The sequence below is a fragment of the Nicotiana tabacum genome, chromosome 5 (assembly GCF_000715075.1).
Source record: "Nicotiana tabacum cultivar K326 chromosome 5, ASM71507v2, whole genome shotgun sequence".
In the NCBI taxonomy this organism is placed as follows: domain Eukaryota; kingdom Viridiplantae; phylum Streptophyta; class Magnoliopsida; order Solanales; family Solanaceae; genus Nicotiana; species Nicotiana tabacum.
This window is the reverse complement of record NC_134084.1, coordinates 74255211-74279224: the sequence shown is the minus strand read 5'-3', so window position 1 is coordinate 74279224 and position 24014 is coordinate 74255211. Positions and strand designations below refer to the sequence as shown.

Sequence of the window (24014 nt, the reverse complement as noted above, 5' to 3'; positions counted from 1 at the left end):
TTCTGAAGGTTGGAACAAGTTTGAATGATGTTATGGGATATGTTGGCATGATTGGTTGAGGTCCCGAGGGCCTCGGGTGAGTTTCGGGTGGTTAAATGGATCATTTCATGTTGGAAAAAGTTGTAGAAAAACTACTATTGATGTTGCAGGTTTTTTACCTTCGCGTTCGCGATGGATGTCCCGCGTTCGCAAAGGGTTAGGATGTGAGGCAGTGGAGTTGGCCTTCGCGTTCACGAAGGTGGTCCCGTGTTCGCAAAGGGTTGAGGTCAGTGGTCTTCGCGTTCACGAGGGTTTTGCCGCGTTCGCATAGAGGAAGTGGAATAGATGGGACCCCAAGGCATTTGTTCTACGCGTTCGCGTGGTAGAGGTCACGTTCGCGAAGAGGTGTGTCAGTTGTGCATCACGTTCGCGTAGAAGGAATTTTGGTCAGTGAAGGTTTGTGCTTCGCGAACGCGAGGGTGCTGCCGCGTTCACGATGAAGAAAATATCTGGGCAGAATGTTTAAGTTCAAAATCGAGGGTTTAAGTCCAATATCACAAAAACCATTAGAGAGCTCGGGAGAAGGTAAAATTTGAGGAGATTTTCAGTGGAGCAATTGAGGTAAGTATCCTTCACTCATATTTGGTTTAATTCCATGATTTAGTTTGAATTTCATCATTTAATTTGAGAAATTAGAGTGGGAACTGGGAAAAATTAGAAGAAAAGTTTGAGAATTCTTTTGGGGATTTGAATGGGAAATTGAGGTCGGATTTTGATGAATTCGATATGGGTAGACTCGTGAGGGGATGGGGATTCTATTGATATAATTTTTACTAGATTCCGAGACGTGGGCCCATGGGCCAAGTTTGAGCAATTTCAGAATTTTTGGTGTAAATTGGATATTTTCGAGTGGGCTTTGTTCCCTTAGTATATTTTGATGGTATGAATCTGCTTTTGCTAGATTTGGAGCATTTGGAGGCCGAGTCAAGAGGCAAAGGCATCGCGGGCTAGAGTCTAGACCGGATTGAGGTAAGTAATGATTGTAAATGTTTGTCCTGAGGGTATGAAACCCCAGATTTTACATCGTTGTGCTATTTTGAGGTGACACACACTTTAGATGACGAGCGTGGGGTAGTGCACTGTTGGGGATTGTGACTTAGTCCGTCCCAAATGACTATTTTACTGCGTATTTGATTGAAAACTATTTGCTATCATCATGTTTTGGGCTGAATGCCATATTTGGGCCTTGTGTCAACTGTTTTGGACCTTTAGGGGATTTTTACTACTATTACTCACTGTTTTAACTTATTATTTATACTCAGTCATACTATATTCTATTGTTTTCATAACTCAGCCATGTTTACTCTATTTTAATATCTTAAATAATATTTTGAGCTAAGCATCATATTTTACTGTGCCCGAGTGGCTTTTAGAGATTTCTGACTGAGTAGGGTCGAGGGCCTGTGTTGTGAGGTTATTATGGGATTGGTTTGCGCGCCGCATCGGTATTGTGTTGATTCATGATTTTGAGGCCGAAGGCCTGAGTTGTACGCCACAAGGTGGCTTGATATGAGGCCGAGAGCCTGTTTGATTATGCCACGAGATCCACGAGATGGCTTGTTATTGCGCTTGGGCCGTAAGGGGCCCCTTCCGGAGTCTGTACACCCTAGTGAGCGCAGGTACCCTGAGTAAGTGATATATTGATTATGCCACGAGATGACTTGTTATTGCGCTTGGGCCGTAAGGGCCCCCTCCCGAAGTCTGTACACCCCCAGTGAGCTCGGGTACCCAGTGTGAGTGATGTGATGTAGCTCGAAGGGCTATTGTTTGATTCATATTATGTCCCGAGGGGCAGTTCTTGATTCATGTTGTGCTCGAAGGGCTGATTACAAGTGATTGTGAGGTAGCCCGAGGGGCTGGTTTTGTTGATGATTTACCCGAGGGGGCGGTATGTGATACATGTTTTTCCCGAGGGGCTGTTTACGTTTTCTATCAGTTTTACTCATTGTCTTATCACTCGTTTGAAACTATTGAAAGTTGTTTTAAAAGGTTTTCACCGAAACTGAGCATGATTTTTGAAGTAAATGATTTTTGTACTGTGCTGGAAATGTCCTGCTTTTATTGTAGCATTTTGACGTGGTTTACGTGTTTTCTTACTGCTCAGCTTTCATTTACCTTTATTACTTACTGAGTTGTTATACTTACATTACTCCCTGCACCTTTTGTGCAGATTCAAGTATTTCTGAACCCAGTAGTGGGTGTTGATTGCTTAGTGACAAAGTCATCGGAGTTAGCAAGGTAGCTGCCTGACATTCGCAACACTACTTTTCTCCTCCTTGTCTTCCTTAGACTGTATTTAGTATATTTTTAGACTCTTGTTGTAGTCAGACCTTAGTAGATGCTCGTGACTTGTGACACCCCGATGTCGAGCTTGTATATTATTTCTGCACTGTTCATTTAGACTTACATTATGAGACATTTGATTAATTAAAGGCTTAAATTGATTAATGGTTAATTCAGGAGTGGTGTCGGCTGACCTAGTTTCACGATAGACGCCATCACGACCGGATCGATTTTAGGGTCGTGACAGTTAATGAATAAGTTTATAGTAAATGGGTGCCGTCAATGTCAAACCTCTATATAATAATATCATTGGGTCTGATTTTTTTTTGGCTGTTATAAAGAATGATTGTTATACACCTATAATGACATTTGACCTTTAAATAATAGTCGGTTGTCATGAGCAAAAAAGAGGCATATAATCTATTTTTATTTTTTTTATTTTTTGATGTTATAAAAATAACAAAATTATTTAAATTTTAAATCTCAGAGATATGCATACTTCACTAACTAAATATAAAAGAAAGTTAATACAATTTCAATAAATGCATAAATGAATGTGTAAAGTTTTAAGCTCTAAGGTACATATTTTAAATATACTTGAAAATTAAATTCATTCTTTCAAGATTGATGAAGAAAATTTATAATTGTAGCTTAGTTTAAAAAAGATTAGAAGGAATCTTTTTGCTTACTCTAAAGAATGGAATTCGTACTCCTTATTCACATTATTTTCTTTGTGAAAATTATATATAAATAAAAATAGAAGACAATGATATTTTTAGATTGCCATATGTATTCATATGTAATATTTTGTCATAATTATAGTATATTAAAGTATCAATTAAATATTTGGTCAAGATCTCTACATTTATTATTAGTAATCATAGATTCTTCATCCGTCTCAAATTATCTGTCGTGATTTCTAAAAATAGTTATCTCAAAATTATTTATCATTTTAGAAGTTCAAGACAAAATTAATCATTTTTTTCTCATTTTACCCTTAATAATAATTATTTTTGAAGATGGGATAGCACATAGATAGAATCAATATTCAATGAAAATATATTATATCTTAAGACATAAATAAGAGTAAAATAGTCAAAATCTCCTTCTAATTAATGTTTCTTAAGGGTTGTGTAAAAAAAAATATGATAGATAATTTGAGACGAATGAAATATTCTATTTTTAAAGATGGTTAATTATTATATTATAAAAAAAGAACACAAAATTTTCACATAGAGCATATTATTATAAAGTTGGTTATTATTGTTATAGGTAAACGGCTGTTATAGAGAAGTAAAATATAATACAAAAAATTAGTTCGAAATTTTTTAGCTATTACAGAGAGGTAGTGTTATATGCAAATGCTTTTACAGAGAGATATGAGTGTATATGTCATAGGGCGACGGTTTCGGCTCGCGAAGAATTTGGACCACACAATTTGGACCAATTTTTGTTTAGCCCCTTTCTTCAACGGTTGAAGAAAAATCCCATAAGTGAGGTATGAGGAGGGTAGTATGTACGCAGACCTTATCCCTATCCCAAATGGGTAGAGACTGTTTCCGAAAGATCCTCGGCTCAAGATAATAAGAAAAACAAGAAAAACAAAAGGGGAGAATATTAGTTTCACCGTAGAGATCATAGGAAAAATAGGAACCTAAAATGCATAAGAAAAATACAAGACAGAAATGATGGCTAGTAAATAGATCTAGCACCGAAAAGAAAAAATATTAAGACACGACAATGCCCCTACTAATTTTCAATTAAAACCTTACCAGACTAGGCTCACAATGGAACAAAGTAACGCAAGAGTCAACTAGCTCCTAGCCTACAACTGTAATACATAGTCTACCTGCACAAATTTTTATCAAGTGTCATCGGCAAAAAGGAGTTTGGGAATTACAGTATTTTCTATAAATAAAAAAAATTGTTGGTCTACATTTAACCATTCTCCTTTCTTCCTCTTTCATCTTCTACTGATAAAATGTAAAACAGAAAAAAACCTTCAAGTAAGTGAGGGAAAAATCTTGTTAGAATTCTATAATTCAGCTTTCAAGCAATCATCAATGGGTTCACTTACTATAAACTACTGTTGGACTATTGCCACTGCATGTAAGTTTTCCTCTGTCCATTTCTTGGAATATGGTGAAATCCATGTCCATTAGTAAGAAACAAGAATCTTGGAAGAAAACCAAAAGATGCTAAGCAATTTCTTTATGCGTTTATGTAAAAGGACAATCTTTTATCTGTTTTTAATTGTGCTTTACTCTTATAAATACAGCTGAAATTCTATCTGGTAGGAAGTTTGGTGATTCGAACAGTTCACTCAGGCCCGTGCCCCCTGTATTATGCTGTGTGAGTTCTTAAAATATGTATTTTATGTTCACTTAAATTCAGGTCAATTTCTATTTAGGTATGGTTAGTGAACTTTGCCGAGGGTCTATTGGAAACAGCCTCTCTATCCTCACAGGAGGTAGGGATAAGGTATGCGTACACACTACCCTCCCCAGACCCCACAATGTGGGATAATACTCGGGCTATGTTGCTGTTGTTGTTGTATGGTTAGTGAACTTTATCCACTATAACTATAAAGGCACAAAAGTATTGAAGTCAATAACTTTACCCACTCTAATGACCAAGTCTACCCATTAAGGTGATTTTACTGTTATGGTGGTAACATTCAGTTTACTTTTGTGACAAAAAATAGTTTTATGCCTTTACTTTTAATATTGGAAAAATTTCTGTTACTTTAATATGACAAAAAGTAGTTTTGTGATTTTTTTTACTATTGTAGTGGGTGATGTTCAGTAACCATAGGTGAAATAATCCCTTGAACTCATGTATATCTTGGACTACTGACTATGCTTACTCATAATACAGAGATTTAAAACCAATGTAAGGGCATTTGCAAGTCAGAGGTCTGTTAAGAAATCAAGAAAAAAAGGGAAAACAGAGAAAACTGATACTGCAGTACCCGATAAGTATCTGTTAAGTGATGATGTTAATCCAGATTATGTTGAAGATAGCAAGAAGAACATATCCCTTCTTGACACTTCAGAGGCTGGGACTTCTGTGCCGATGATCCCATCTAGAGGTTCTGTGCTTCAGGCATGCATAATCACTTCTGGATTTATTGGTCTTCTAGGTGTCGTAATTCGAGAGGTACACTTTTTCTCTCAGCTCAAGGATGTTACTTACTGTATGTGTTCATATTTTGAAAACAATATGTTACTGCTTTTTGTATGCACAAGCAGAGTGCTATGCTTACACTTCATGTGATAAGAAATTGAATTGTTAGTACTAGCAAAGTTGTGTTTGATTCTATCATCTAAGTTTCATTCGTATTGTGAAGACTACTAAGCATTATGCTTAGATTGATAATTTCTTTTACTATTTGGTGTTAGTGACACTTAGATTTTTGAAATCCATGAAAGGAAAGTACCTTATTCTGAATTGGTTGAATTGCAGGTTTCTCATGTTGCATCAGGAGGTGGGTTGCCAATTGTTGACTGTTCTGTCAAAATACCATGTAAGTCTGAGAAGCTTTCTTCTCTCTGCAGTAGTTTGTGAGATTTCCGACACCTTATTGAAAGTACTTGTTATATTGATAAACCTCTCAAGAATTTGGTAAAGAAGAAATTGGTCTGAAAATAATATCAATGGCATTAATTTGTCTGTGAATTTTGTGTCCGTAGCTAAGGTGTTGAAATAACCCTATGCAGCGCAATAGTTTTTCCCAAGCTCATTGACCTTGTGCTATTCTCCAGCTACCAACTAGCTTCATGATAATTTTCTCTCATTTATAATGATCTTCGATGTGTGATGTTTCACCTTATATTTTCTCTTGTTTGTATCTACTAAGGATGCCTTCTTAAGCTTTGACTAACTCAGGATGGTTTATTTAAGGTTTTATCTTACATCAACGACTGCAAAGTAATTGTGCTTTGTACTAGTTTTTCCTTGAGTACATTTAGAAACTTGGGATCTATAATTTCCCCCTGATTAACACGCCGATCTTTTTAATTTATCACGAGTGTACTGTAAGTTGAGAGGACACCATGGCCCTGTCATAGGAACTTCTCTCTTTTTAATGCTGAAGTGTCGCAACGTCTTAACTGATGGGTCTCATCAGTTCCAGTTTATATAATTTTCAATGATGATAGCTCTCTCTACAGTGACTTTCCAGATGTGGCATGTTGAGTTGATTACTGGATTGGTAATACTGGTATCCTCTTGTCGGTACTTACTGCTGAAGATTTGGCCGGATTTTGCCGAGTCTAGTGAAGCAGCAAATAGCCAGGTACATATTCTCGCACAAATTAATTCGAGCTTTTGTCTTATTGCCTACTCTCTTTGAAAATATAATGTGTGATTTTTTTTTTCTGTGGGGTGGGGTGGGGGGTTTTCAATACATGCAAATCCAACAGTTTCTGATCAACTTTATTTAATCTTGACTTTCTGCTGCCCTTAGCATAAATGCAAACTTGTGCTATATTCTGTTAAACTTAGCTTTCTTGCTATTCTGAAGAAAAATAAATTCCATTTCAGGTCTTAAGTTCACTTGAACCATTGGATTACATAGTGGTATCACTCCTTCCAGGCATTAGTGAGGTATGCATAGAAAGTCTTTCGTTGTACTTCTCAATTACGTTACTTCTTTAAACTGCTAAATGAGTTCTTCATCTTGAAATTTCAGAACTGATTACAAGCTTGTATGGGTATCTCAATGACACAGGAGCTTCTTTTCCGTGGTGCACTGCTACCACTTTTTGGCATCAGTTGGCAGAGTGTCGTGGCAGTTGCTTCCATATTTGGGATATTACACTTGGGCAGTGGTCGAAAGTACTCCTTTGCTGTCTGGTATTTTTTTAAAACTTATGCTCCAACTGTGGTATTTTCCGTAGATAATCATATCTAAGCAAATTTCCAGATACAAGTCTATAGTTTCTTTTTCCCTTTTCTATCATGAGGTGTCCTTGTGCTCATGACATGATATTTCACAATATAACTGTCACGACCCCGGTTCGCCCTCCGTGAACCATCGTGACGGCACCTAGTCTCTACGACTATGTAAGCCTAAACTTGCGGAAGATAACCAAACTTGCGGAAGTAAAACAATTTAAAAACAGAAATAAGGCAATAATAGTGTTAAATGTGCCGCTCGGCATACACCATATTTATATAGATCTCAAAACCAATATCTAAATTCAAGACCCGGAAACCCACGAATCACAAGCTAAGAAAAGGAAATACTACATAACTCTAACTCCGGAATTTGTCTAATCAGAACAGAAAGTACAGAAGGGCTAAATACAAAAAGGCAGGAATAGAAAGGGACTTGGTCTGTAGACGCGACAGATGTACCTCGAAGTCTCTAAGTAGTCGCCTCCCTCAAGGATGGTAGGCCTGAGTAGAAGTACCTGGATCTGCACATGAAAAACATGCGCAGAAGAGGCATGAGTACACCACAACGGTACTCAGTAATTACCAGCCTAACCTCGGTTGGGTAGTGACGAGGAAGGTCAGGGCCCTACTGAGGTTAAATAAAATATAAAGATGACAGGATAAGATAAGCAGTGGAATTGAGAATCTACAGTAAGAATCTATACAAGATAATAAGAGTACAATAACGGAAACAGAGATGAAGGCAAACCACAAGGAAGTACCACTCATAACAAGGATGATAACCGGGGATCTCTTGGTATCCCGAGGATCTCTTGGTATCCTCAATGTATGCTAGGGATCTCTTGGTATCCTCAATGTATGCTAGGGATCTCTTGGTATCCTCAATGTATGCTAGGGATCTCTTGGTATCCCGAGGATCTCTTGGTATCCTCAATATATGCTAGTGATCTCTTGGTATCCCGAGGATCTCTTAGTATCTTCAATATATGCTAGGGATCTCTCGGTATCCCGAGGATCTCTTGGTATCCTCAATGTACGTGCCAGGGATCTCTTGGTATCCTGCACCTCAATTCAGATCATAAATACATACAAGGGATCTCCCGGGATGCCGTCTCGTAGTCCCAAAGTAAAAACACACAGCAGCAACACCAGAATACTCAATTAAGCTAAATTTCGTACCAAGTAAACAGTTAATACTAGCCTAACATGCTTCACATAATGCAATTAAGGCAGTTTAAACAAATAGTCAATTAAGTCAACTAAACATGCTTTTCTAAACTAGCAACAGACTAAATTCACAAGTAGAATAAAACAGGAAAAAGAACTCAATTGAAATACTTAAGGAAAAAAAAACGGATTTTCAACAATTAGCTCAAGTACACGCTCGTCACCTTATGTACAAGGCATTTCAATTATCAAATATATCATATCCTAAGGGGAAGGTCCCCCACACAAGGTTAGACAAGCTACTTACCTCGATGCCACGAACACAATTCACGATTCAACTATAGCTTTACCCCTTGATTCCGCCACCAATTCGCTCGTATCTAGTCACAAGTTACTTAATTACATCAATAAATGCTAAATGAATCAATCCCAATGCATGAAAATGAGTTTTCTAAAGTTTTACCCAAAATGTCAAAAATCGCCCCCGGGCCCACATGGTCAAAACCCGAAGTTCGAACCAGAACCCGATTACTTATTCCCCCACGAACCCAAATATATGATTTGTCTTGAAATCGGATCTCAAATCAAGGTCCAAATTCCCAATTTTTAAAAAACCCAGGTTCTACCCAAAACACCCAATTTCCCTCATGAAAATCATTGATTTTTAGTTGAAATCATGTTAAAAGATGTTAATGATCGAAGAAAACTAGTTAAAAACGACTTACAATTGATTTGGAGAAGCAGAAGCCTTTGAAAAATCGTCCTAGGGTGTTTATGTTTTGAGAGGATATGAAAAATGGGTTTAAAATCGGTTAAGTATAAAAGTTGTAGGTCGCATGTATGGGAAATGCGAACAGGGGTTCGCAAACCCCGACCTCTGCTAACTTGGGAATTGCGAAACAGGGTTCGTATTTGCGAACCCTTCAGAAATGCTGAACTTTCGCATTTGCGAAAATAGTGTCGCATTTGCGATACATAGGTCGCATTTGCGATCACTGGCCCATTGGCAAATCTTCGCATTTGCGAGCCAAGGTAGGCCTGGGCTGGTTTCGCATTTGCGATCCAGCCTTCGCATTATGCGAAGCCTGCAGGCTTGGGCACACCAGCTAAAATTCTGCAATTTTTCTAAGTTCCAAATGCTCCCCGTGGCCTATCCAAAACTCACCCGAGCCCTCGGGGCTCCAAACCATATATACACACAACCTCAAAAACATCCCACGAACTTATTCGTGTACTCATATCACCAAAATAACATCAGAAACATCAAATTAAACCTCAATATCAATGAAATTTATCAAAACTTCTTAAACATCAAATTTTGCAATTAAGGTCCGAATCACGTCAAACGGATTCCATTTCTTACCAAACTTCACAGAATCATCTTAAATCATATATAAGACTTGTACCGGGCGCCAGAACCAAAATACGGGCCCGATACCAACATGTTCTTATCAAAATTCATTTCCAAACTTTATAAACAATTTCAGAAAACAATTCTTCAAAAATTCATTTCTCGGACTTGGACCTCGGAATTCGATTCCGGGCATACGCCCAAGTCCCATATTTTCCTACGGACCCTCCGGGACCGTCAATTCACGGGTCCGGGTCCGTTTACTCAAAACGTTGACCGAAGTCAAATTAACTCATTTTATAGTCAAAATTTATCATTTTTCACAGATTTTCACATATAGGCTTTCCGGCTGTGCGCCCGGACTGCGCACGCAAATCGAGGTGATGTTAAAAGAGGTTTTTAATGGCCCGGAACGTAGAATTTCATTTTAAAACAAGTGACAATAACTTGTTGTCCTTTTCTTGTCCATTTACTAGAGTCTTATAAAGAAAGACGTAAGGCTCAAGACCAAGTTTATATCCATTGCTTGAATTATGATGCTGAAGAAGGGTGGTGAGACTGAATTTTACAGCTATTCTAATTTCAGGGCCACATTTGTTGGAATTGCGTATGGTTATGCTACAATTTTATCATCAACTCTTCTTGTGCCAATGGCTGCTCATGCCGTAAATAACCTAGTAGGAGGCATCATATGGCGCTACACATCAAATTCGTCAAAATAGATTGGTAATTTCTTTTGCACTACAGTACCACGATATCTTTTGAGTTTTAGAACATTAGCTCTCTCTCTCTCTCTCTTGTTTGCACTTCCGCTTCATCTTTAAGCAATATCTAAAAAAGGATTATGAAGGCTATCTGTAGATTTTGATTAAACCCTTGAAAGCTCAACTCAGAATTGGTATGAAAATTAACATTGCATTGATTAAACAACCATATATGGTTCTGATCAATGATTTTCTTGGCTAAAATTCCAAAAGTCTGTCTTGTTCCCTTTTTCATGAATTTACCTTTTTTCCCACTGTGTTTTTGGATATTAGCAATTGTCTAAAGTGGAAATGCTATTAGTATATGTTTAATTGATCTTATTACCTTGTTAATATGATTAAAGAATTGTTGTTGTTGTTATTATTATTACCATGTTAATATGATTAAAGAATTGCTTAATTCGTTAAAACTTTAATTCCTGGTATGAATTCCATCCAAGAAAAGAAAGATGATGTATAATTAAGGAAATTTTATTTGGTCATACTTGCTCGGTTTGCTGCATTTACTAACTTGACTTGGGTGCTTTCTTCTGCTAGTTTTGCAAGCACCAGCATTTTTTATGTATAGAACTGTCTGGTCATATTAAAACAGAACATCTCCAACACTATAAGCTGCAAGTTCCTGGTTTTGCTTCTTTAGATTTGTGAAACCATGATAAAGTTTCTCACAATCGCCTTGGTTCTTGTTCTGTTAGCCTCCATAACTCGTGTGGAGCTGGAGCAAATGGCCAACAACTGCTTATTGTCAGCCGTCTGCAACATGGACGAGCACTAGATGTTATTGTTCACCGTACTACTAACTGTCTACATTTCTCCCATTCTCTTTTAACTTTGCAGCCAGCAGATGTTTTACTATTAGCCGTCAAATAACATGTGTTTTTATCCGCCTTTTCTCATGACAAATATGTTATTTGTGACATGAATTATTTCTTTGCATTTTTAGGATACCCATAATCTATATGGAAAACCCATTGTCCTAACAGATTTGGGAAGGAAAACCTATTGTCCTTGTCAAATTGGGAAACCTTTCTCTAATAGGTTTGAGACTATTTGTGATCTATATATATGGGTTGTAGTTAGGGATTCTATAGATTGTATTGTGCTTTTCTTTTCATTCATAGTGAAAAACTCTCTCTACTTCTGGCTCGAGGATTAGGCTTAGGCGAACCTCGTTAAATCCTTATGTTAATTTTTTCTTCTCTATTTGCTTTGTGTGTGATTGTGTTCTAGTTAACACACGATCTTCTACAACAATTGGTATCAGAGCAAGGTTTGGATTTCTACATATAATCTAGAGTTAAGATGTCTTCATCATCTTCAACAAAATATGAAATAGAGAAATTTGACGGGAGTTCTAGTTTCAGTCAAGATTAGGATGAAATCGTCCCTGATGTTACAAGGGTTATGGAAGACAATTGATGAGGATTTTCCTAAAGAGATGAAAGAGACAGAGAAGGCAGACCTAAAGGAGAGGGCTTTGAGTGCGATCATCATGAGTGTTACAGATAGCATTCTTCGGGAAATTGTTGAAGAAACTTCTGCGGCAACGACTTGGAAGAAGTTGGAAGATCTCTATTCTAAGAAATCATTGACAAACCGGCTCTACATGAAAAGAGGTTATACAATCTCCGTATGAACGAAGGTACACCTATTAAAACTCACCTTGATGAGTTTAATTCAATTATAATAGACTTGAAGAACGTGGATATCAAAATTAAGAGTGAGGATTATGCCCTAATTGTGTTATGTTCTTTACCACCGTCTTATGATTCTTTTTGCCGATACGCTGCTATATGGGAAAGACAACATTTCTCTGGAAGATGTTAGTAATGCACTAAAATCTAAAGAGTTAAAAAAAAGCTTTCCAGACAGCAGAATTGAGAGGTAGGGGTGGGCGTCGATCGGTTCGGTCGGTTAGTATGAAAGTACGGTTCGGTTTATCGATTTTCGGTTTTGTAATATTAATAACCAAACCATACCAAAGTATTTACGGTTCGGTGCGGTTTTTCCAAGGTTCAGTTCGGTTATTTCCGGTTATTAACGATGCAAGATTTTTATGTGTTGACTCATAGACTGCTCGCTTTTCTGTTACATTGTAACATTGGAAATCTTGCATACTCTATGCCTCAGCAGGCATCGACTAACATTGGGTACATTATATCCGATGTAGACTATGGATCTTTACAATCTACAATTGTGGTAATTAGAGTTTAGGTTCAGTGAAGTGATGATGTATTGACAAAATTTTTGTGTAGTACAATTGCACGTAAAAGCAGCAGAAAATAGAGTCACAAAAATGGGGAGGCAAAGAATGAAGAATTCCCCCCGACAAACCAATGCCTAACTAATAACTATCCCTTTGGCTGTATTGCATGCTGCAAACTTCGGTTTTTCGGTTTAACCGAAAACCGAAACACCAAAATCGTTAACCGCACAGAATACCGAAATTTAATAATTTATAAATCTCACACCGACCAAATAACTAATTAAATCGACACCAGAAAATCGAAATTTACGGTTTGGCTGGTTTTTCGATTTGGCCGGTATTATGCCCACCCCTATTGAGAGGGTCTTGTGAGTAAATGAAGAACATAACAAAAGGACTTTAACAGGAAAAAGTCAACCGCTAAATCGAAGTCTAGAGCAAAGAAGCATAACTGTTATGAGTGCGGGGAGCGAGGTCACTACAAAAGAATTGTCCCCAACTGAAAGAGAAAAGAGGGAAGCAGAAAATAGATAACTCAATAAATATTGTTGACACTGGCAATAATTCTGATGATAGTGACTATGTTGGGGAAGTATGTGCGGTGAGTTCTAGTCATGGGCAGAATTCCTGGGTTCTTGATTCTGGTGCTACTTTTCGCATGTGTCCACACAAAAATTGGTTTGCAGCTTACAACCAGATGAGTGTGATTGTCTACATGGGAGATGATAATCCATTACTAGTAGAGGGGATTGATAACATCAGATTGAGAATGTTCGATGGAATTATCAGAAACATAGAGTGTTGACATGTTCCTTGGATAAAGAGAAATTTGATTTCCCTTTCTGTCACAACCCATTTACCCTATAGGTCGTGATGGCGCCCAACGTCGCCGCTAGGCAAGCCAACGGTGAACTAACCATGTATCCATTCTTTTTAACATTTTAGAAATAGTTAATTTTTAATTCTTAAATAAGTAAGATGTGAGAAATCTAATGAAATAAAGTGTAAAAATTATAAGAACAAGTGTGGTGAAATAAATACTCAAAATCATCAAGTGTCTATTAGCATAATTCCGAGACCTGGTGTCACAAGTGTATGAACTACTAGTAGAATATACAAAACACTAAACTACTGTCTGAAATAAAGTAGACAGAAAGTAAATACAAAAGAGAGACTTCGAGTGCTGCAGAACGAACTCGGAAGGTAGCTCACCACTAAGTCTCGGAGTATCAGGAGTGTGCGCCGGGATGACTACCAGATGCACCTGCCTCAGATCCTGCACGGTTAGTGCAGAAGTGTAGCGTGAGTACATAAACAACATGTACCCAATAAGTATCCGGTCTAACCTCGAAAAAGTAGTGACGAGAGGTCGACATCGACACTTACTATGGGCCAATAATAAAATGCACGAATTATAAACAGGTATGAAACATGCTAAACTAGTATGTTTGTTTTCTTTTAATTATTTATAAAAATTGGCCTTTGCACTTGCCTAGTGGATTGCCAAAAAAAAAGGTATGAAACATGGAAATAATAAGGATAATAACACAATAACACGCAGTGAATAAATGGTTCCTTAAATGATAATAAATTCCAATAGTTTCTCTAGCCAACACCTATTAATCCCAATTCATTTTTCTGTCATTAAATAAATTATAACCTCTCAAGCCATAAGATAATGTCAACTATAATTAGGCTCCGAGTATTATCACGCACGATTTATGCCGAGGTCGTACGGCCCGATCCAAAATATATACTGTGTGCACTGTCGAGGGTCGAATCGGCACGAATCATAGATGCATCTATTAAGCTACCGAGGCAAACAGCCCACTCCCATGAGAGTAGAGAAGTTTACCTCGCTCGCGGAAGTACTTGCGACGCGAGTGAACATGGATTTCTCAGAATTATATATTTCTCAATCCTTCCCAAAAGTAAGAAATCTAAATTGACAAATTTCAACCGTACAATCCCTAATCTCAGCTTTATTTAGGACAGTTAATATGCATAATAAACATAACAGTACAATCAAAGCACGATGTAAATCCTAGACTACCCGGACAACTCATGAAATATAGCTACGCACGAACTCTCGTTACCTAGTGCGTACGTAGCTCCCCACACAAGTAATTCACAACAACAATACACCTAAGAGGAGGAGTTTCCTCTTACAAGATTAGGCCAGTGTTGTAAATAGTGAGCGCTACGTCGCTAATAGCGTGTAGCGGCGTGAGGCTAGGCAGCTGCGCCTTTTATGGTCTGTTACGTTGCAAATCAGAAAAGCGAGCACCTCTGCCTGTGTAGCAAGAGGCGTTGCGAGGCGTCGCTATTTAAAAATAACGGAAGAAAAGGCAGCGAGTTATATAAAACACACAATTAGGGCTTGGGTTTCACTTTTCTCCTTCAGCGATGAGCAGCGACCACTTCTTCTCCTTCAGAGACAAAATTAGGGCTTGGGCTTCATTTTCTTCTTCCATCATCAGCCATCAGCAGGTATGTTACTTTCTTTTCTTTTCTTTTCTTCTTCTTCTTCTCATTTGTTCTTCTCCTTTCTTCTCCTTCTATTTCAGCTCTGGTCGACTTCACATCTTCACCGTTGCTGTCTTCTTTTTTCTTCTTCTTTCTTCTTTCTTCAGTGATAAGCTCTTTTTTCTTCTTGTCTTTTTTTTGCTCTGTTTTTCTTCTTCATTTCTTCTTTCTTTATCTATTTTTCTTCTTCTTTCTTTGCTTTGTTTTTCTTCTTTCTTTCGTTGCTTTGTTTCTTGACCAGAGCTTTATTTTTTTTTCGGTTCTGTTTTTCGAGATTCGACCAAAGGCAGAGCAGAGGGCCAGAGGCAGTAGCCCTTTTTTTGTTTGCTCTGATTTGTTGCTTTGTTTTTTCAATTATAGTCTTATAGAGTAGAATTAATTGCATATTGACTTGATAATTTTTTTCTATAAAATAACATTGAAATGGCGTCATCCGATAGTAATAAACAAAATGATATAGCTTGGAATTATGGAATTACCTCGTTCTCTAGCTCACTTCCGGTCCACAAATACGCTTTAAATCCTCAAGTCGGTGTCAAACAACATGAAACTAGCCAAATATTATTTAAATAAGTCAATATATACTCAAAAGTTCATAATTTAACTATTAGGGCAATTATTCACCCCTAATTGGAAGATTCCTAAAATTCACCCCTGGGCCTACGTGCCCGGATTCCAGAAATTTTCGAAGATAAGTGTTACCCATAACCTCACGAACTCAAATATATAGTTTTCACCCAATTCCATAATTTTTTTCGTGGTTAAATTCCATTTTTATCAAAACTTAGGTTTTTCAACTAAACCCATAATTTTCACAATTTTACATGTTAAAATATACTCATAATCTATGTATTTAACTTACATTGGATAGAGATTACTTACCTTCAATATCTAGGTGAAAACCCCTATTTAAGAAGCTCCAAATCGCCCAAGAAGTGAAATAAATGAACCAAAAGTGGCCTAAGTCCCGTCTTAAATGAACCTCACTGCCCAGCGATTTCCGCTTCTGCGGAACATTGGCCGCTTCTGCGGAACATTGGCCGCTTCTGCGGAAAATGCATCGTAGATGCGGCTCTCCGCCAGTTGGCCACCTCCGCATCTGCGGACAATGGCTCGTTTATGCGAGCCCGCTTCTGCGCTTGCCCTGCTTCGCACCTATGCTTTCGCAGGTGCGGTCCCTGCCTCGCTTCTGCGATCCCGGGGCAGCCCACGCCATGCTGCTTCTGCGGTCAAAAGCTCGCACCTGTGGTCAAAATGCCGCAGGTGCGGATGCACCAGAACTGGTCCACCAGCAGTTTTGGGACATAGCTCGGGGCGGTCCGGAACGCACCCGAGCCCCCCGGGACCCCGTCCAACCATACCAGCAAGTCCATAAATATAATAAGGACCTTCTCGAACTATCGAAACGCATAAAACAACTTCGAAACTAGGAATTACACCCCAAAACCAAATTGAATCAAATTATGAATTTCAAGTTTTCAACTTGCTCCGAATGCGCCGAATCATACGTAGACATCTCGGAATGACACCAAATTTGGCATGCAAGTCACAAATCACCATACGGAACTATCCCCAGGCTCGGAATCCCAAACAGACCTTGATAACTCCAAACCAATTTTGAAAAACTTTAAAACCTTCAATGCGCCAACTTTCAACTTTATGCGCCGAAACGCTCCCAGGTCATCCAAAACCCGATCCGAACATACTCTCAAGCCCAAAATCATCATACGAACCTATTGGGACCGTCAAATCCCGGTTCCGAGGTCGTTTACTAGAAATGTTGACCCAAGTCAAACTTAACTCTTTAAAGCCAATATTAAAGAACTAAGTGTTCCGATTCCAACTCGAACCCTTTCAAATCCCGAATAACCATCCCCGCAAGTTATAAAACAGTAAAGTACATACGAGGAGTCTTATTTAGGGGAACGAGGATCTAGAAAGCAAAACTTCCAGTCGGGTCGTTACACTTTCGACTTTGGATGATCAAGGGTATAAATTTCACTCCGAGAATGGGATACTTAAAGTGTGTAAAGGCTCCAAGGTACTCATGAAGGATAAACTGCATTCTAAATTGTATCATATTCAGGCCAGTTTAGTTGAAAGGGAAGTTGTTGTAGCTTCTAGAAAAGTTGATCTGAATTAGTCTCAGTTGTGACACTTACCACTTGGTCATATGAGTGACAAGAGATTGCCTTTGTTGAGCAAGCAGAATTCATTGGATGGGTACAAAAATCAAGTTTTGAAATTTTTTGAGCATAGTGTGTTTGGTAAATAGACAACGGTCAGAGACAAGTTAGATTATATACATTCAGACTTATGGGGTCCAAACAGAGTTCCCTCCAAAAGTGGTGCCAGGTATTTTATGACTTTGATTGATGTACTCAAGGATGGCGTGAGTGTATTTTTTAAGCGTCTTCGGACTAACAACGGGTTGGAATTTTTTAATTCTGAGTTCAATAATTTCTACAGCAGAGATGGCATAGTAAGACACCACACTTGTATCGGATCACCACAACAGAATGGTGTTGCTGAACGTATGGATAGAACACTTTGTGATAGGGCAAGAAACATGCTTTGACACTCATGTGTTAACAAGAATTTTTGGACTGAAGCAATCAACACAACTTGTTATTTGGTCAACAGATTTCCATCCACAGCTATTGAGTTCAAAACTCCTTTTAAGGTATGGTCCGGTTCGCCTGCTGATATTCAAATTTAAGGACATTTGGTTGTCTTGCTTATGCTCATGTGAGGGATGGAAAACTTGAGCCGAGGGCAAAGAAATGCATATTTCTAGGGTATACAACTGGAGTGAAAGGTTATAGTAGGGATGTAACATTCAATGAATCTGCCTCACTGGACAGTCAGAGGGAGAAGGCAATAGCAGAAATAGATCGTGGTGTCAGTGACCGTATAGAGTTAGAAATTGAATCTAAACTAGCTCAACCCAGTAGTTCTAAAGTAGAGGAAGTGGAGGAGGTCCAAAATATTTTGAAGATGATAATATTAATGCGCCAGTGCAACATCAACCATATAGCATTGCAACAAGCAGAGAGAGGAAAGTGATAAACCGACCGCAAAGGCTTGTAAACGTAGTTGATGGGAATCTTCTTAGATATACGAATTCTGTGGGATTTGCTTTGGCAGTTGCAGAGAGTAAGAGACCATTGATGCGTGCGAGTGTTGTAGCTATCCAGAAGCTATTCCTTGTAGAGAACCAAATCAACGAATTAGTGGTATGGTTGAACAGATTGAGTCTCTTAACAAGTTTAGGCATTTCTTAGACTTGGTTGGGGTGTGCGGAAATGGGTAGAGCCCTTGTGAGGGCTAAAAGCAGGGCAGAGAGACATTGTTTCTGTTGATGAAGAGAATTCAAGCCAAGGGGAAGATTTGTTATTTGTGGCTTGCATTATTTTCTTGTATTTTTAGGAAACCCATAATCCCGATAGGTTTGAAAAAACCCATTGTCTTAATAGATTTAAGAAAGGAAAACCTATTGTCCTTGTCAAACTGGGAAACCTTTCTCTAATAAGTTTGAGACCATTTGGGATCTATATATAGGGGTTGTAGTTGGTGATTCTATAGATTGTATTGTGCTTTTATTCTCATTCATAGTAGAAAACTCTCTATGCTTCTGCACCGAGGATTAAGCTTAGCTGAACCTCGTTAAATTCTTGTGTTTGCTTTTCTTCTCTATTTACTGTGTGTGATTGTGTGCTAGTTATCCCACGATCTTCCACAATAAAATATAACTATACAAAGGAACTCATGTTGCGCTGGTTTTGTGATTGTGTTATGTGGAATTTAAAATACACTGACAGTGTAAAAGATTAGAAACAATCTCTCTACCTCAGAAACAGCCTCTCTACCCCACAGGGTAGGGGTAAAGTCTGCATACACATTACCTTCCCCAGATCCTGCTTGTGAGATTATATTAGGTTGTTGTTGTACTGACAGCGTAAAAGAGATTCGAGGTAACTGCCCATAAAGTGGATTTAGTAACCTCAAAAATAAGGTACGGAGTTAAAATACACTAGTACTAGTGCAAAATTTCTTTGCAGAAAAGTTCAATCCATATTATATATATGTTAAAAGCTTTGCATACATTGTCATTGTTGCTTCTAAATTTTGACGTTTGATGAATGAATCTGTATTTTGCAGCTTGCACGAGCAAATGCAAGAAAGCCTCCTGTGACTGCAACATACGGGGGATTCCTCCAGTCTGCACCAAGTGCTGACTGATGGTTTCACAGGTTAAAAGGAGTCATTTGAGAATTCTTCTGATAAACCCCTTTTTACTCTTTATCATGGGATGTGTAAAAGATCTGTCAAAGATCTTTGCTTCTTTTTAAGTAATATATGTGTGATTTCTGAGTTATTGTTGGTGAAGAACATTACAGATTATTATTGAGAACAAAAAATAATCTGCAGTATTCTGAGCTCCAATCTGGCAAACTGCAGTATTATGAGCTCCAATCTGGCAAACTGCAATATTATGAGCTCCAATCTGGTACTAGCCTTTTCAATTATGCAACTATTTTCCATTAGCATTATCAGGTAATTTTAATTTAGATCCCCCCGGGTTTGGGGAGGTGGCACTTAGCTCCTTGTGGTTTGAATATGGCAGATTAGCCCCTTACTGTAAATCGAAGAGTATAGTTACAAAAATTGGACAAAAGCTAGGAGCCATCTAATTGACTATAAGCATAAAAGCATGAAAGACGTACTAACTTCCATTTGCATCTTCTTTCCTTATGAAATTATGTTTCCTATCAGTTTAGACAGAGATGAGATGAGCAATCAAGAAAATTCAGAGGAATGCACATTCCTTCACATGCTGTAAGCCTGTAACTAGTACAAGGCACCCACAGTGTGCTTGTTTGTTAGCTTTTTGACCATTCTTCCAGTTGGCATGGAAATGAAATGGAGCACTAATTTTAGTTATTAAATTGGGTAAACAAAAAAAAGAGGACGAGAACTTCTGCATTTTGGCGGGGAACCAATTAGTGAGGCTTGTTTTTAGTCAAGAACCGTGAAGTCTAGTCACAGGAGGGAAAACTGAAGAGTTCATCCAACTAGCAGAAACTGAAACTTTTAAGTTGAGTAAGTTTCACAGGTAAACATTCGTATGTCTTTTTTTTATTCATTGGAATGAAAAGCAGTGACATTAAGCGCCCCCAGATATTAAAATTAACATTGCATTGATAAAATGGCCATACTGGTTTTGACTGATGATTTTCTTTGCTACAAACTCCAAGAGTCTGACTTGTTCTCCTTTTCATTAGTTTACTTTTTAATTCTCTTTTCTCTGGATATAAGCAATTGTCTGAAGTGGAGTGTAACGACCCGACCGGACGTTTCGAACATTGCCATTTCGTTCGGTGTTTTGAGGTCTCGAATAACTTCATTTGATGTATTACGACTTGCGTGCATGGTTGGTTTGGTTTCGGGAAGATTTCGGAGTAATTCGGAACACATTAGTTCCTAGTTTAGAAGCTTAAATTACAAGTGTTGACCAGTTTAACTTTTATGTATTTGACCTTGGATCAGAGTTTTAAAGGTTCTGTTAGGTCCAGATGGTGATTTTGGACTTAGGCATATGGCCGGATTTGGACTCGAAGGTTCCTAGATTGATTTGGCTCTAATTGGCGAATGGTGGAAGTTTGAAGGTTTAGAAGATCATAGGTTTGACCCATAGTTTAGAAGTTTAAGTTACAAGTTATGACTTGTGTGTAAATTTGAGGTCATTCCGAGTTGTTTAAGCATGTTCGGCGTAAGTTTGGAATTCGGAAATTTGGATTAGTTCATTAAGCTTGAGTTGCCGCGAGATTCGTAGTTTTGATGTTATTTGGTGTGGTTTGAGGCCTCAAGTAGGTCCATATTATGTTTTAGGATTGGTTGGTGTGTTTGGACGGGGTCCCGAGAGCCTGGGGTGTCTCGGATGAGTTTTAGACCGTTTCTCTCATGTTTAGAGTTGCAGATTTTCTAATGTTCTGGTGTCCATCACGACTAAGGAGGCATCGCGATCCCGAAGTCTGTTTTGGTGGCAGGTTATGTTTGTTCCATGCGTTCGTTGTGCGTGTGTGTGTCGCGTTCGTGGAGCATGGGGGCAGTGACCTTCACATTCTGGACGTCGCGTTCGCATAGAAGGGAAGGCCGGAGGAGTCGTCAGGCTTTTAGCCTTCACGTTCGCGTGTGAGTGACCGCGTCCGCATAGGCTCAGCAGTGGAGGCATCGCGTTTGCGACCAGGTCCTCGCGTTCGTGAAGTAGGGGTAACAACTGGGCAAAGTTTGGCCTTCGCGATCCTGTCTTTGATTTTGTATTTATGATGTTATTATTTATATCATGAAACAGCTAATGGATTAATAATCTGTTTTTATTATTGTTCACTTAGTGTTGGCTTGCCTATTGATTAGGATTTTGGGTCGTGACATAGAATTAAGCAGCTTTAAAGGTTGTCAATCTGAATTTGATTTTCTTTGAAGCCATTTCTCTGTTCTTGAAATTTGATGATCGAAAAGATGAGATAAAAGATAGAATTGACCCACCGGGCATATCAAAATTTATAGACAATAATCAAGATTGAAAAATATTTCAATAATTTTAGTTTTTCTATTTCAAATAATTTGAGTGTTACAATCTCTATGATTCCCCTGATTCTTTTTTTTTTCTAAGATAAATTCAAGAGCATTTGAGCTGGATCTTAAATTTATTTTTGTTGCCACGAACGATAATTTTGAGTTCAACTAGCACGAAAAATGATTTGAACTCATACTCTTTGAACTTTCACTGTTCTTCATTCTTGAGCTTGAACATAGTTTCTTGAACTAGATAACTTGAAACTTGTAGAGAAATTTGCGGCGTTTGATCCACTAGCTCTCTCATGCTTCTTGCTATGATTTTTGGTGTCTTTTCTGAGTTATGAGGACCCCTATTCATAGTTGTGAGAGGAAAGAATTATGATAAGGACAAACTCTTGTTCTACGATTTGATTGGTTGACTTGAATCACTAACTAATCGGATTGAAGCAGTGACAAGGTTGCATTTGATTGACCAAAATATATCATGTGTACACGTGACACAATTTTATTGGCCTTTTAATTTGACCTGGCATGCTATGTTACTTTGGCATGTGGCGTACTTTATTGACTCTTTCGTTTGACTTGCCTTACCATGTCATTTGACATGTGAACCAAAGTGGGCCTTTAGGAAGATAACATCTTGGGCTTAATAAAGTTGACTCATCCTTTGTGGCCAATTAAATGGGTTATCCCAATGAATTTGAGCTAATATTGAGTTACTATTTTATCCCTGAATAATAATAATAATAAACCTACAATTAAATAATTTTTTAATTACATAGTGAGCCGGGTAAATTAGAAGTGAGACAGTGGTACTCTAAAGATTCAGTCACTCAATTGAACAAATATGATATTCATATTCTCCTTCAGTTACTCCCCAAAAACATTTTGCTTCAAAATTAATTGAAGCAACTAATTATTATGAAATATTAATGTGGCAATTAGTAGTTTCATCTGCACTAATTGTGTAGGATCTGAGCCAGGTGCATCTGACTATCATACCGGAGCGCATCCCCAATATCCAGAGGCCTAGTGGTGGGCTGCTTCCTGAGCCGTTCTGCAACCCCTAGAGTCTCCTTATTGTATTTATATTCTGTCTATTTTATTTAGATAGTAGATAGAGTTTTGTATATTCTACTAGTTGCTCATACACTTGTGATACCAGGTTTTGGTACACTCACTAGTAGACTTTATGGTTTTGGAGTATATTATCCGCATTTGTCTCTTTATTAGTCTTTGTTTTTCTTATTAAATTTTTCCACTCTGTATTTTCTTAATAAATGGAATTTAAACTAATTAGAAATTTATTAAAAGGGGAAATCTCATGTTTAATTCACTGATGCTTGCCTAGCGGTAACGTTGGGTGTCATCATGGTCCATAGAAGAAATTGGATCGTGACCATCAGGTGGTCAAACAAAATTGAGATAGGTAGGCTAGTAAATAGTTTTAGTTAGAAAGATATATATTATAATAAGTTTAACACTAGTAAAGACGGGTAAATACTTTGATTTTAATAGGTAGCTTGTGTAGTTTTCTCTTAAAGATGCTTTAAGTTTCTTTTTTGGGCTTGAAGGCATATGGCCAATGTAATTATTTTTCGCCCGTGCTCTTTCATAATAGGGAAAATTTTACTTTATACCTATTAAGCCTAAACTATTTACCCTTTAATATCCAAGCCTAAACTATTTACTTTTCCTACCTATGCAGCTCAAACTATTTACCCCGCCCACTCATTAGCTATTTTCCTTCTCATTTGAAGTACAGAATGTCAAAAACATTCGGTTTCATTTTTGCAAGCTTACCTGGTAGTGGACTTGAATGGATCTACTTCTTCTCTGGCGCCAGATTGATCTTCATTAAGAGGGTCAACCCAAGCTATTGCTCTACCTCCTTTCCTTATGATTTTTTTGAGTATATGAAGACCCACCATTGTTGGGCTTGAAACTCCTGAATTTAAAAATTTATTGTTTGATTCGATGTGGGTGTTATAAAATATTGCTCATAGTACCTTCGAGTAAGCTTCCCAAATCTAATTTTTATGTGTGTTTGAATATCCACCATTATTGGCTTAAAGCTCAATTTTTATTTTTGAAGATTTCTTGTTTGATTCAAAGTGGGTGTTATTAAATATTGCTTATAGTACCTTCTAGAAGTTCATATTGAAATTTGATCACATTTGAAGTTGATTTGAGG

At 37.9% G+C, this 24014-nt stretch overlaps 1 protein-coding gene across 2 annotated transcripts; it reads left to right on the top strand.

Annotated features, from left to right (window-relative positions):
- Positions 1 to 4196: 4196 nt before the first annotated feature.
- LOC107799772 (uncharacterized) lies at positions 4197 to 19751 on the top strand. Of its 2 annotated transcripts, XM_016622919.2 has the most exons (9): positions 4197 to 4431; positions 4601 to 4674; positions 5200 to 5481; positions 5788 to 5848; positions 6495 to 6619; positions 6868 to 6930; positions 7055 to 7179; positions 10329 to 10468; positions 19400 to 19751. In XM_016622919.2, the coding sequence occupies exons 1-8, from the start codon at positions 4386 to 4388 to the stop codon at positions 10462 to 10464; spliced, it is 912 nt and encodes a 303-aa protein (XP_016478405.2). In that variant the 5' UTR covers positions 4197 to 4385; the 3' UTR covers positions 10465 to 10468; positions 19400 to 19751. The 2 variants fall into 2 exon arrangements, with proteins under 2 accessions (XP_016478405.2, XP_016478406.2); XM_016622920.2 differs by lacking the exon at positions 4197 to 4431 and having other exon boundaries at positions 4664 to 4803.
- The last annotated feature ends 4263 nt before the right edge of the window (positions 19752 to 24014 follow it).

Coding starts and splice junctions, on each gene's coding strand:
- LOC107799772 (XM_016622919.2), top strand. CDS start 4,386: ATGGGTTCACTTACTATAAACTACTGTTGGACTATTGCCACTGCAT. Junction 4,432..4,600: donor TTGGACTATTGCCACTGCAT/GTAAGTTTTCCT, acceptor TTATAAATACAG/CTGAAATTCTATCTGGTAGG. Junction 6,620..6,867: donor GTGAAGCAGCAAATAGCCAG/GTACATATTCTC, acceptor ATTCCATTTCAG/GTCTTAAGTTCACTTGAACC.